Source organism: Battus philenor, unplaced genomic scaffold (assembly GCF_028537555.1).
Source record: "Battus philenor isolate CCGP_79_NKW_IND1 unplaced genomic scaffold, ilBatPhil1.0.hap1 SCAF_21, whole genome shotgun sequence".
NCBI classification, from domain to species: domain Eukaryota; kingdom Metazoa; phylum Arthropoda; class Insecta; order Lepidoptera; family Papilionidae; genus Battus; species Battus philenor.
This window is the reverse complement of record NW_027181684.1, coordinates 5,831,036-5,845,424: the sequence shown is the minus strand read 5'-3', so window position 1 is coordinate 5,845,424 and position 14,389 is coordinate 5,831,036. Positions and strand designations below refer to the sequence as shown.

At 31.6% G+C, this 14,389-nt stretch overlaps 1 protein-coding gene across 6 annotated transcripts in view; it reads right to left on the bottom strand.

Moving 5' to 3' along the window:
• Window positions 1-789: 789 nt before the first annotated feature.
• The window catches only part of EndoA (endophilin-A), a 40,232-nt gene continuing 26,632 nt past the window's right edge, over window positions 790-14,389 (bottom strand). The window contains exons 3-12 of one of the 6 annotated variants that reach the window (XM_068766291.1): window positions 14,158-14,226; window positions 11,205-11,421; window positions 8,798-8,931; window positions 8,579-8,645; window positions 7,834-7,934; window positions 7,200-7,303; window positions 6,234-6,550; window positions 4,437-4,529; window positions 2,801-2,922; window positions 790-2,252 (exon numbers count right to left, since the gene is read on the bottom strand). In XM_068766291.1, the coding sequence (XP_068622392.1) occupies window positions 2,127-2,252; window positions 2,801-2,922; window positions 4,437-4,529; window positions 6,234-6,550; window positions 7,200-7,303; window positions 7,834-7,934; window positions 8,579-8,645; window positions 8,798-8,931; window positions 11,205-11,421; window positions 14,158-14,226 (1,350 nt within the window). In that variant the 3' untranslated portion in view covers window positions 790-2,126. The remainder of the gene's footprint in view (window positions 2,253-2,800; window positions 2,923-4,436; window positions 4,530-6,233; window positions 6,551-7,199; window positions 7,304-7,833; window positions 7,935-8,578; window positions 8,646-8,797; window positions 8,932-11,204; window positions 11,422-14,157; window positions 14,227-14,389) is intronic. The other 5 variants (XM_068766294.1, XM_068766295.1, XM_068766292.1 and 2 more) reach the window with 5 other exon arrangements.

The following is a 14,389-nucleotide window of genomic DNA, read 5'->3' as shown; positions in this document are numbered from 1 at the left end:
AGTAACGTGAACAAGAATACATATACCAAATATTTATTTTACATTACATAGAAACAGACATACAAAGGCGTCCAATGGTGTAATTTGGTGTCATTTAGGTAGCTTATTAGCGTATACATTTATTTTTAACTAGCAAAATTATAATATATCAAGGGATAGAAGTCATTTCTTTGATTTATGTTAATCAGGGTTACTGCTTTTTGTTTTTACAATAATAAAATTTTCTTGTTGTTCGGTAAAGACACCAAATTAGCGTCCATTTGCGCCTAGTTACATTTTTATTACAAAACGACACCGACAACACACTGTTAAGTATAGATGAATAACGGTAAAATATATTATATTCTCTTTAACTGTCATCTAGCTAGAGAATGTTAGTCATTAAAATATTTAGCACAACAACAAGTAAGCCCATGATTGGAAGGATAGCGATAGATAAATCTGAGCGTCTGGTTAAATAGTAAGTTTTTTTTTTGATAAAATTGGCAATGGCAACATATACCATTGCAAATTCGATATCTCACATCTAACACTGAATTGTAACACTTTCATAACATCGACAAATATTTTATTTGCTCAAATACTTATTATTAAATAGACACTTGAAGATAGAACGATAATTTTATGAACTTACACATATATGCCTAATATTAGATCTAGGTATTGTCTTTTGTATGCCAGAAGTGATGAATGGGGCCTATGATATACATGACATCTGATCTCTAGAAATTATAGTACGATAATTTAGGTATAAAAAAAAAATAAAACATAGATATTTTTTGGAAAAAAAAATAAGTATTTTTGAATTCTTATTTAGTTGTTATTTCATTTATCCAAGACCATAAACATCATATTAAGAAACAATGATAATGAAATGGACACGCATTAAAATTGATATTATATCACAATGATTTTTAACATACATTTTCCAATACGACATCTAAGAGTATTACGCTACGTGCTTTGGGCAAGATTTAACAATTAACGCCTCCCTCATTTTTGTTTAACATACCGTTACGATGTATACATTTCTTCTTTAAGGTAAATACCCGCAAAGATATAACTTTACATCTAATCTCATTTAAACTATATAGTTTACGTCATAATACTAAAACAAACACGGGGATAATGTATTTTAAAGAACGGTGGAAACATACATAATTCATATATGACATAAAATCATCCGTTAAAAAGAAAAATTATTTATTTATAGTTAATGAAGTAAATTTTTTAAATTACCACCATTTAAAAATGCTTCGAAAACCTAGTTACGGATGCTTATATATCATTTTAAAAAAATACTAGTGGAAACCGCAAACCACCGAGACTGCGCAGATCACTGCTAAGTGATTATTATTTTATTGTTTGGCAATACACCCTCCATTTATTTATCATTACAAATTGACCACAGCCTCATTTGCCAATAATTATTATTTTGCTAATTTTTGGTGCGAATATGGAATAATATTCGTTATAGTGCTACCAAAACCGTTGTTCCGCGCCTTCAGCTTCCCTCGTCGATTAACTTGAATATTTTTTATGCGTGCCCTAGGTACGCTTCGGCAGTAGCACGACCTCCGTCTCGCCTCATGCATTCCTTAGACGCGGTATAGCACTTTCGGTAGCACTATTACAAATTTAATTTTTTATAATAAAATCTCAGAATGGATTTTTCCTTTGAAAATAATACGGATCGTCAACTAGATGAATAATAGAAAACTTATATTTAACAAATAAAATGAGTGATTTCATTTTAATTTCATGATCTTTTAAATATTTTATAGATAAAAATTTCGATAGATTTAGATTATTAAGCTTTGAGCGACACGGTAACAGCAAAGTAAACATTTTTAAGAAATTACGGATGAAACAATAGAGTATATATTATCAAAAATGAGGTTTTAGGCGATTGAACAAGTGATGATTATTTTTAGAATCGTTTTAAAATTATAACTCCATTATTATAATTTCATGAGTGATAAATTATAAATTCATTATAAGTCATTTATTACTTATAATGTGGTAGTTGTCGAATCAAAGAAAACTTGCGCAGTGGAATAAATCTCATGGAGTGTATACGTGTGATAGACAATAGAGGAATGAATGTGAAATGTATGTTGGTAGGTTTACATATTAGGCAATGGTACGGTGACCTGCACGTAGCTGATTGGGAAGTAGCCCGTCTTTCCGTTGATGGAGCCCTCGAACCAGTTTTCATCAACTTTGTTGATAAGCGTGATCACGTCGTTCTCCTGTGTGAAGGACAACACATTTATTTCAATAATTATTACAATTAGTTCATATGTTGATGATTAGTTTGTTTACTTTCTGTAATTACTATGTCTAAAAACTGGATCATCCTTAAATTATTATAATTATTCATAACCATACTAAAATTTAGATGTATTAATAGTAACTTTACTTACTTATTATTTAGACCTCCAAGGGTGTCTTAAATATCTATAATCGATCTAGCTCGTGTAACGACCGTTTACAATGTAACCCTGGCGCCGCCTAGGCCTGACACCCGCCCCCGCGGCTGTAACTATTAACTTTGCCGCCGTCTCAGGGAGCACCTAGGCGGCGCCTATGTGCATTGCACACCCTCTACTATAGGTTAAGCCGCCCCTGATAATTGATAATGTAGTATCTTAACAGTAGTTGTTACGTATTTTTTAGATCCTATATAACCTCTTCGTCACACTGAGCAGACTCGACTTTAGTTTATTACGTGATCTCCGGTCATAAGATATCATTCAGATTGTTGTTTATTTTGATATCTATCTAGATAAAGAGTTACCTTGAATCCCAGTTCGCCGGGGTTTTCTGGTTCGAAGTCATAAAGAGCTGTGCAGCAAGGTCCTTTCGCTGGTGCCATGGGCGTCCGCGCGGGAGACTTAACCGGCGACGGCAGTGGCGACGCTAGCGCATTATATAATTTAAATATAAAAATATTGAGCTTTTTTTTAAAGCAAAATGTCACAACTAGCCGCCAGTTTGTTGTCATGATCAAAAGTAAATAATGTAATCTATTCATCCAGTATTTTTAAAATTTTGTCAATATATTATGCCCTAAAGTTTTTGCCGGTAAAACGAAATGTATGCAATTACGGGGTGACTTCTTAAATTTAGCAGTATAAAAGACATCACGTTCAATGGTTTTATTGCAAGAAATTTAATTTCATAGGAAATATACACGCAATTTTTTTTATCTAATTTGTAAATGGCTTATGTAGCCAAACTTTTTTTTTTAAATTTGATGTTTACTGTTTCTTACTGAAATTTTGTATAATTTTGTTATCCACAATTGACCAAATATCCGCCTCACTTTGCAGAGGCTTTTCATTCATATCCAAAAAATAACTTTACTATTACTACTACTGAGACGAGTTATCAGCTCAACCACTTAATATCATTAGATTGCTACTAATACATGTCGAATGATTGCAAATCCTTATAAAACAGTTTTTATTTGATGAATATTGATAAGATTTTATTTAAATCTATGCAAACATTTTAATATATTTATTTTTATTAAAACTGGCCTCCTTCATACTCAACAAAAAATATATACAAAATTTTGTATGCGGAGAATAAATCAATTTAAATACATTTCAAAAGTGAATAAGACACACTTAACAGTGTCATAACAAAATGGCGGCTAGTTATGTTTGCACGCAAAAAAAAAACACAAAAAATTAAAACTTCAGGCTATGAAGCGGAACACTAGCCTTAATTTTCTTAACTACAAATCAAAAATATGTTGTATACGCAAATAACAAAATTTGCACGAAATATTCAAAAGCCATACGTAGTTTAGCAAATAAAAGTTATTCGCGATGTAAGCACAGGTAAGAAATATTAATGATTTGATGTCTTAACAATGCAAACTGTAGCTTGTCGGTCACGTTAAAAAGTTATGGAAGAATTTTAATGATTTATTAATATAATTGATGAATGAAGACGTAAATAACGTTTTAATATTGCTAAATTGTCTGTTTAGATCCTAAATTAAACAAATAGTTTTTATAAACCAATTTTATCCCATGATAATTTGACGACATGCACAGATATAAAGACGAAATCAAATAAGAGTAATAGAAGCGGTAAACACGAGTAATGATAAATGAAAAAGAGTACGTATTTGTTGAGTGAAGTATGCTCGCTACATGAGAAATGTGTATTATTATTTAAAGTACCAATTGCACAAGTAAATATTAACATACGAGTGTTTATTCTTACCCAAAAGAATCGATTATTTTAGCTTCAATTCTAATCTATATAGCGAAAAGAATATAGAAATTCTAAATACAAAATATATTTTTATAAGAACTATTCAGTCACACACGCATACATGTATGTATCTGTGTTCATTAAAATGGGAGTATGTTTGTGTGGTTTTGTGTGTTAAGTCTGTGTGTTTGCGTGCGTGTTACCCTGGTTGGAGCGTTGCGCGTTGGCAGCCCCCGGGAAGAGCTCGAGGTTGGAAGGCGGCTTGTGGTCAGGGGAGCCGGCGTGCGAGCCGCCTTCTTCGCGACGCAAATAAATAAATATTCCAGCCTCAGTTCACCATTGTATCTTTACGTTATCGTATCTTTTGTGTATTAATAGTAAAAAAAAAATAGCTAAATATTTTAATTTGTCACTTAATCGTCAAGGAGGATAAATAACTGTATTTTATCATCATTAAATTAATAATTACTATGTAACTTAGTAAAAGTTACATACGAATAAAAATAGAGGCCTTTATTTATAAAATACTAGATTTATCAAGAAGCGACTATCAATTGTCACTTACCGATTATGTTATTAGTTCATTTACAATTTTAAATATGAAGTTAAATTTAATTTAGCTTCATGATTAATGTGACATAATTTTCAAATATGACAATTGCTTACTTGTATAACGCATCTTCGTGTAGGTACGTATAAATTCGATTGTGCAAGTTGTTCTGTTTGAGACAGAGAGATTTAAGAAAATAGGCGAAATAACACCAACGTAATGCTACGACTTCCATGGATATTTAACTACAACACTTATTTTTTTATTTTAACATCGGATATTGTAAACACAATCGGAATAGTTTACGCAAAGAAAGAGCTTAAATTTATTATTAGTTTGAAAGTGAGTTATTTGAAGTAACCTCTTTCCTTACGTTTGGAATATGGACAATATACTTCATTAATAAGGAGGTATGGGGGTAGGAATTATGGGGTGGACCTCTCGGCGAACCTGAAAGTTTCTAATCGGCAAGACCCGGTACAGTTGTGTAATGTTGCCATTAATTTAAAGCGAAATTAAAAAAAGTTTTCTAATGTTTTTAGTTACAAATGATAAAAATAATATATACAAAAGTATTATAGTGATAAGTTGTTTCGAAATGTTTGTCGAACGAAAATTATAGAAATGAAGTTTAATTATGACGCATGGTGCAAAGTGACAGGCTGTAGTTATTGTAGTGATAGCGATTGTTTAGTTTCGAATGTTTCATGAAAGCTCCTCCACCAAGCTTCCCAGCTGCGCTAAGTATTTCGACAAGCGTGATATATTTTCAGTCGGTTAATACATAGATGCATTAGACATTGAATACGCATTTTAAACCTTCATAGCAAATTTACAAGATGCCATTTGTTGCCAAAGGATTTCATTAAAATGTTTATTCTCATTACGTTTTGTGATAAAAAAAATAATTTATGGTATTCTACACCAATTAAATAATCGTGAATCATTTGATCATGATTTCATTAACAGGAGCTTTATAATGTCGAAAGATGCTCATCAGAAACATCACTAAAATGATATATTATCAACGAATTTTTCTATTTTAATAGAGCTTTGAACCATTACTATTTATTATTATATTAAAAAAAAATTGTATTATTGTTAAAAAATCAATTATAATATATAAAAAGTAGCCAAAATGTCACTTCGGTGATGCAGCTATTGGTTAATTTTCCTCGGTATAATATTACAGTACTTACATACGTAAGTATAAAGTTGTGGTTATAAATAATAAAAATGCTTTAATGAAAACGGTTCAGGATCGTTAAAGCTAGTCGACTAATTATTATATAGTCTTGTTGATATCGATATATCTTCTACTTGTTAAATTTACATTACACTACGTTTACAAAAATTGGATATTGTTAAAAATTTAGCAAGATCCTTTACCATTTAAATAAATATCCCCAAAAAAAAACACAAACGAAAGTAATCAAAGAAATTAATTCACCTGTCCACGGGTCTTTGCCGTTGTATTGTCGGGGCGCCGGATGAGGCCTGAAGCCGAGGGCAGGTCTAGGTTCCGGGTGGGGCTGATTTCTTGGGTTCGGTCGGGACAAAGACCTGGGCTCTTCCCAAGCTCGGAGGGGGTCTACACTGAGATCACCGACAGAGGAAGAGGGAGGGATATGGTTTCGGGAGCGGGAGAGACTCTGTGTAGAACCGTACCGCCTACCATTATTCAAATCGTGAATGCCTTCGATGTGCAGGTCGGCTAGCGTCTTTGGTACGAACTCCATCTTCGGACGATTGACCGCCTCCTCTTCCCTTAAAATTCACATTTTAATTTATACATGTCAATATCTATGTTATTACATCATAAATACAATCATACGTACTCAAGAGAGACAGGTCTGATATTCTAGATCAAGTTTATAAATTTATTTTAATTAATCATCAACGAGAATAAGAGAACACTTTACTGAATAAAACTGTTTTTACATTTTTTTTCTGCACCTCTTTCCACTGCTACTAAATGTACACGAAAATTTAAAAGCCGTTAAACTTTAAAGGAAGCCTAGCCGTAGATTTTTTAAAAAAATTCATGAACTTCTGATTTAAAACTTATTTTGTACCAAATTGCTGTGTACCTAACACAGCACGACCCGGTGTATATATATGTGGATTAAAAATAAAATTATTTTTAAGTTTTTAGTTCCTAGTTACTTATAACTTCATAAACGTTCCCCATTTGTCACTTTTGTTTTCTTGACATTTAACCGTCAAGTCAATGTAATGTTAAGAGAAATATAGAGTGAAAAGATTGTTATGCTGCTAAGAATAAAATAAAGACTTGTGGTCGGGCCGCCTATATCGTTTTACAATCCCACATATATGTATGTCGAGATGTATATGTACGTATAAATTGTTAAAAATAAATTAATATATTGAAATCCTTTAGTAGTTCTTAACTTACTTTTCTGCAAGTGTGGCGACCAATCCTTTAAGGATCTCCGTACATTGTTGGTGATATTCCAAAAGGCCCCCTGCGAAGAAACTAAGCTGCGCAACCTGTTCCACCTGTGATGTCATATTATTAAGTATTATTTTTTATATTTAGATAAACTGTCTCTATTTACAATTAGCCAGAAATGTTTCATTAAATTTGTTGATATTGTTTTTTTGGGAACAACAACTTCCCATAATATGATTTGACATCTCATTCAATGATGTAAGTTTAATTCAGATTAAATCTAGCCTTTTTATACGAAATGCACTGTTATTCATCAGAGCCATGTTAAAAAATTCTTACGACATTCCAAGCTTTATGTGTTTAACATGACTTTTCAATGTCCTTCGACAGTGGACATTTTAAAACATTGATAAAGTTTTGTATCTCTAATAAGCCACGGGCGCTAACCATTTCAAGTAAGTAAGTTTCAATTACGTTGTTTTGAAAACGTTGCACGATTTCAATGTCGGTGCGGCTTACCTAACCTTAGATATTTTGCCGTATGCCCAACTTGGCTATATTATTGTATTAAGTCTTAATAAATAAAAGGTTACGAATTATTTTTGTGCTGATTTATGTATGACATATGAATACATACATCGTTGTCAAGAAGGTTAAACATGCCGATCTGAGCGAGCTGCAGAGACTCGGCAAACTTCTCCTCGGCCTGTCGAATCTCCTCGTCTGGAATGTGAGCACCTGATGTACGCCCGTCTCAAACATCGCGACGAGAGGCCCTCAAAGATAGTCATTTAAATAAAGACAAATAAAAGATACAAAAACGAAAACATGAATTAGCTTGAGGAAAAATAACAAAAATAGAACATAAATAAAAGATAAAACGAGAGGTAATAGATGAAAAAAAGAAAGAAAAATACAGACCAAACGTTGAAAACAAAACCAGGCACAAAATTGTGAAGGGCAGGATAGCCGCAGGCGCAGGGCAGGAATATGGAATAGACGAGCGTTGCATATAGGACATGTGTTATATTAACGCTGATAACTTATGTGTTCTTTATTAACTCGCTAGCGATATTTCTACTCGCACTCAACATACCCTGTCTGGGCGTACCAGTGCCGCCACCGGGGCTCATATAAGGGCTGACCCTACCTGATCCTTGATATGTCAAAATAAAAAAGAAAGTTAGTTATCCACGTCCAAAACTTGAAATGTCTTGAATCTAGCGTAATTTTAACTACTGCTTAAATTTTCGATAAATTATTTCCTGAATTGAATTTGTCATATATTTATTTTTTAAACAAAGTAAACATTATAGATACACAAAAAGATTTGAAGGATAAATATAAAATTAGTTTTAATTTAACAACAGTTAAATAATCACCTTTGGCCTGTCTACGACGTTTGCAGTCAAAGTCGAGCCTGCGCCCCTGCAGTTTCTTCCGGTGGTGCTAAAATGGACACATTAAATTTATTCATGTTACCAATATATATATTTACCATTTTGAATTATAAATATGATTAATAAGTATAATCTAAGAACAAAAAACAACATTTTGTTAAAGATATGATTAAACTATGAACGAAAGTTAAGGGTACTTACCATTACTTCTTTGAGGTCTTTGGTCTGTAAATGATGCAGGGGCTCAAGGAAACTCTGTTTGATATTATCATCAAGGGAATACTTGCAATCCGCCATTTGTTTCAATGCTTCGCCCATTTCAATCAAGCATTGTGCTGCAATACAAAAGCATTACTAAAATCATACCCTCAGTTATGAGAGGGATGACTCATAAGTTCTATCCATCCCAATGTAATTAAAATTTAGAATATGGGCCATAAAACAAATCACCAAATTTTATGCTTAAAAATATCACACAATAAATTTAAAGTTCTTTAAAACAATGTAAAGGATTTTTAAGCGATAATACAACTCCGGAATATGTTTTTTCTCATCTGTATTAAGAAAATTTGTTAAAGTGAGAATAACCTGTCTTAGGTTAATGGGCCTCACTTCTCAAATCAAAGCATTTGAAATCTTCATAAATTTATTTTACATCGAGGGATACCACAATACAGAAGAGGTCGTCACTGAATATGTAGTAAATGTTCATAATTGAATACTATAAATATTTTAAAGTGTAACGTAAACAAATGATATTAAAACTAAAAAACATGATCTTAGTTTGAACCTTCATTGAAGGTTCAAACTCCTGCAAAATTCCGAAACGACGTCGAAGATTTTACCGTTGCGGGCTTTAAAAACATCAACCGACCACGTACATTTAGAGAGAAGAAGACAAAAAACTCATTTTAATTGCGTAAAGCAGAACTACGATCAAAGAAGAGTGTATGAAGACCTGAGACTATTAAATTATTGTACAAGACGGAGCATTATTTAAATGAGAGCCCGAAATATAAAACTCGAGAGATCCCCGCTTATATTAAAGCGGCACGCGGGCGAAATAGCGGTTTTTAGAGGAAAAAAAAAACTATCCGTGGTCGAAGAAAGTATCAAAGAAAGAAAATAAAATGTTGAAATATATTCGCACGATAGTATAATAGAGTATAAACGCATTCCGAGAATCATTTTGTGGCTTAACTTATGTTTAGGCACCCGACGTATTTTCTGCGAAAAGTAAAAAAGACTAATATTTTTATGTATTACCTTTCGCACAAATTTACTTATTTTACGGTAACAATGATAAAAATAAAGTGAAAATACATAACTATATATTAACTATATGTTCCCCACCTTAAAAATAGAGAATGTAACTGAAGAGCTTTCCTTTGACATAAATAACAAAAAATTAGAGCGTAATACACTGTTATCTATATATACGTGAAATATGTTTCTCAAACAATGTCCGAAAACAGACGTCAAAATTGCTAGCTCGTTAACTATGAAATCAGCTATAATAAAGGCAGTGTTAAAGGTTCCCTTTTTGCAGCTTAAACTCACTGGATTGGACAAAATATGAGTATTGCAATATTTACAGTAAGTCAAGAAATCTCTAATTAAATCGTAAATGACAGACAGTCATAAACATTGTGCGTGCTTCGTGTTGATTACTGGCTCCGGAGATTGAGAGGATTTGTATTTATAAACAAGGAGGGCTTTTCCTGCGCTTTAATACAATTTTAAGCATATTTAGCTTTTACGTATATATAGACACAAATTTAAGCCCATCTACTTATTTTGAACTTGCTTGTATAATTGACTTGGAAATGTTTACCTACAAACAAATTATAGTAGACACAGTAGGTATTTTATTTTGCAAATGGACGGTTGGTAGGTGTTGAAATATTAATTATTAATCTAAATATACAAGACATAATAATAGGGAATTTTTCAAATATTAATTTTTTACTAAATTATTATGTGCTCTAAAGTAAACGTCGGCCAACATTATCACGCAAGCTACGCCTGGCATTTTGGCTCCTTTTTCATTTATACAAAATGTTTAGAGTGGGCAAGGAAAATTGAAAAACTTAGTTACAAGTGATAAGTAGGCAGTTTCAGAATTGACGTTATGAAAAGGTTTATTTAAAAATAACCAATAATACAGTTAGTCGCTACTGATTGTATTACATTTAAGCTTTAAAATTTTTCTGAGCATTTGACATTAATTCAATTTTTATTTCTGTAAGCATTTTTCCGAAAAGAAAAGATAGTACTTAAATTTTATTTTCTAAAGAGATTGTTGTATTATATTCGGTTTGCAAAAGCCTTTACGACTTTTATGAGATGTTCTTTCTAATAAATTAAAAAGACATCGTACACTAGAGAAATCTATTAATATAACAAAAATCGTCCTTTAAATATTACTAAATTAATATCTTTTACTATACGAAATATTTTTGAATTTTCTGATACATTAATGACTTTTATAAAATTGACTAACGAAGTTTAAATATTTAAAATAAACTATTTGAATCAATTTAACTTTGTTGTTTGTTCGCCGATCGCTTTGCTAACGGATATACTTTCGTGTATAAATAAGACTTACAAAACACGGTATCTTCTCCGAGCTTCTTTCCATAAAGGAGCATGCAGTCGCCCAGAACTCCCTCTGGTTGCGGGTAGGTGTTGCTCTTGGCCTGTCCGCTAAGTTTGCTGATACCTTTCACAGCTGCCATCTTTGCTCTAGCTGTTGGGTTCGGTTGGAGAAATTCTTTCGTCTTCGTTTGTAATTCTTCTACCAATTCACACGTTACGTCGGTTTTCTAGTAAAATATAATATGAATTAAATAAAAGCATAACTAATTTTATAGACATATTGGAGAAATCGTTAATTTTTTTCGAACACATTATGCATGTTTTGGTCTACAGTAAAAAAGTTACGACAACCTTCGTAACCAAGTTGAAAGATGCCATTTTAGGGGAGCTCAGTTAGTTTAACCTTGGGCTCTTCTGGCACTCTTCTCGCGACATCCGCAATTGACCAGTATAATCCAAACCGAAAAATAATATGTCATAAATCAACCTTCAAAATGTAAACAAAAAGCAATCGATGTTTTACAAACATTTTTTATTTTTATCGATAATTTTTAAAATCTAAATTTCTTTTCTTTTTTATGTGTATTTTTAAGTAGAAGTAATGAGTGTAGGCTAGTAGCCTTCAAAGAGTATTAACAAAACCTTAATAAAAAGTCTGAGAACGGCTATTTACCGCGTTAGGGTTTTATTTGTCAATGTCTGCACTATTTTTATCTAAAACGGATGTTGCCTCGTAATATATTTACAGTGTGATTAGTTATAGGTGTAAAAAGCTTAAAGGGTAAATGTATAGCTCACTTGCTGTTAATTAATGAATGGTACGCCCTATTCAAAAATCAATCGTTTCAGAAATTATAAATAACGTAATGATAGTACAGTAAGAAAAAGCATTTTTCAATTTAAAATTACTGCAAATTAAAATTAATTATTGTTCACTATCTGTCCACATAAATTGTGTACTGCTAAAAATTAATAACTATAACTGTATATAGAGATATCGCAAATAGGTTTAAAAGCTTCAAAGCTTTCTGCTGGCAAATGAGCCATAAATTCGCCTCTTTAAAATTTTTATTTCTATAACTAATCACCATGTATGCATTGTAGGGACAATTGAGAATTTCGTAGACTGTGTGCTAGCGTTACTGTACTCTGTCGTGTGAGGATTAAGCAGATAATAATATAACGTGTTCCGAGAGCTCTATTATCTTATAATCCAATGAAACAGTTTATTGTCTTACGTCACATAATGCTATATTACTACGTAAACAAAAGACGCTTTCTTCAAATTGTACGCAAACTAATATACATTGTATTGGAAACAATTCACTTAACTATATCCTTCGTTATAATAAACACGTGTAATTCAATTTAATAAAAAATTAAAATATTTAGGTCTTTTACTCATAATATAAGAAAACTGTGTAACCGTATCCGATGTTACAAATATATAATTATGTATAAATTTAGACTAAATTACCTTATATATATAAGATTTCCACCTATATACTGACACATCAAGACATCCTCGGCACCATAAGGCTTGGGTACTTGAAACTCGGTGGGAAAATTTCACGTCGCGTCTTCCGCGTCGAGTAAATATTAGCTAAGAACGAAGCTTTTACGAAATATTACCCCCGCACGGAAGGGCGCGTTTATTAGAAAAAAGCATATTTTCAGACTATAGCCACTCCTAGGTACAAAACTTGATCTAAATATTTTTTTTTATGTTTAAAATTACTACAAATAAAATTGAAATAACATTTATTTATGAATAATTTGTATAATAATTTGTATTTTTCTTTATGTACCGCGAGATAAAATATTCACAATCGCTGAGCTAGAATGTTTGTGTGTACTCTTTAAAGTAATTATACCCGGCAGCGACAAAAAGGTTCTTTTAAATTTATTTTATATCTGAATACTTTTATCTTTCTAATTTACTTTCACAAAAACCGCTAATCTCTTTGCGGCGGATAAGGCGGAGACAAGAACTCTTTGTTGGAAATATAGCCGAGCTTCCATTGGATGTTTTGTCGAAGAGTTTTGGATACTTTTTGATCTTAAATTAAGGATTAATAGACTTTTTAAAATGAGAATTTTTAATAAATATGTGTATATTATCCTCCAACGTACACTTTTTCTTTGGTATTACTTTATCTCTAAAGGAACAAATTTAATATTTCTGCAACTTCGTGCACGCACGTAAAAAAATCATTTTCTTTATTTTTACTTTTTAACTTAGTTAATCTTGGTGCCGACCAAGTTTCTTTACCGGTTCAGCAACTAGGTTATCATTTCATATTTACAAAAATATTCTTTTCGGAGCTTGTAGCTTTCAATTGTATTACGCAAGACATAGATAGCATTTATACCTTGTCAAGTTAAATATTTAACACTTTTTAAACCTACTAATACCTTTTGGTTAGTAGTGATAATTCAGTGTAACAGGGTTTTATCGACAGACTTGTAGTCCGTCGACGTAGCGCTCTTTTCAAGACGTTCGTAACATTATTTGATAAAACATATTATTACACAAACATACGACTATTTTCTATCTAAAATATGTTGTCATTAAGGTTATCTGCTAGCCAGTAAAATAGGCTTTTTTTATTATAATCTTTTATAAAAATACTTTGAAACATAATTTTACATTTATTAGTTGAATTTAAAATCATTATATTTTGCTGTTACGTATGAACATAATATAGTTTTACTCGTTTAGGTAGTGTCTACGTCGATTAAATAATATTGTGATGTCTATGAAAGATAGATTCAATTTAAAAATTAGACAATAAAAAGGTGCTAGCATAAGATTGTTTTTTATGTCATTTTTGTAACATGATTTAGTCTAATAATATTCATTGCTTTATCCACCGACTAACCTTTATATAGTTTACATATTATACTCTTAATTACATTTCAAGAAAAGAACTAAAATAAATCATTTTATAATTTATACTTACTCTTTCCATTTCCACGAAATCCAAATCCAACTTCGTGCCTTCGGCACCCCCCATTTTCTCTGTGACATACTGAAACAATAAATAAAATTTTAATTATTTGAACGGGCTTAAAAAGTTAGGAAAAAAGTGCATATGTATGTACGACTTAAAAATCGCTATAGCGTATTATTTTTTAAAAAATAGGAAAAAAATATTACGCTGAATTCAGATTAAACTGTTATTAGTGTTAATA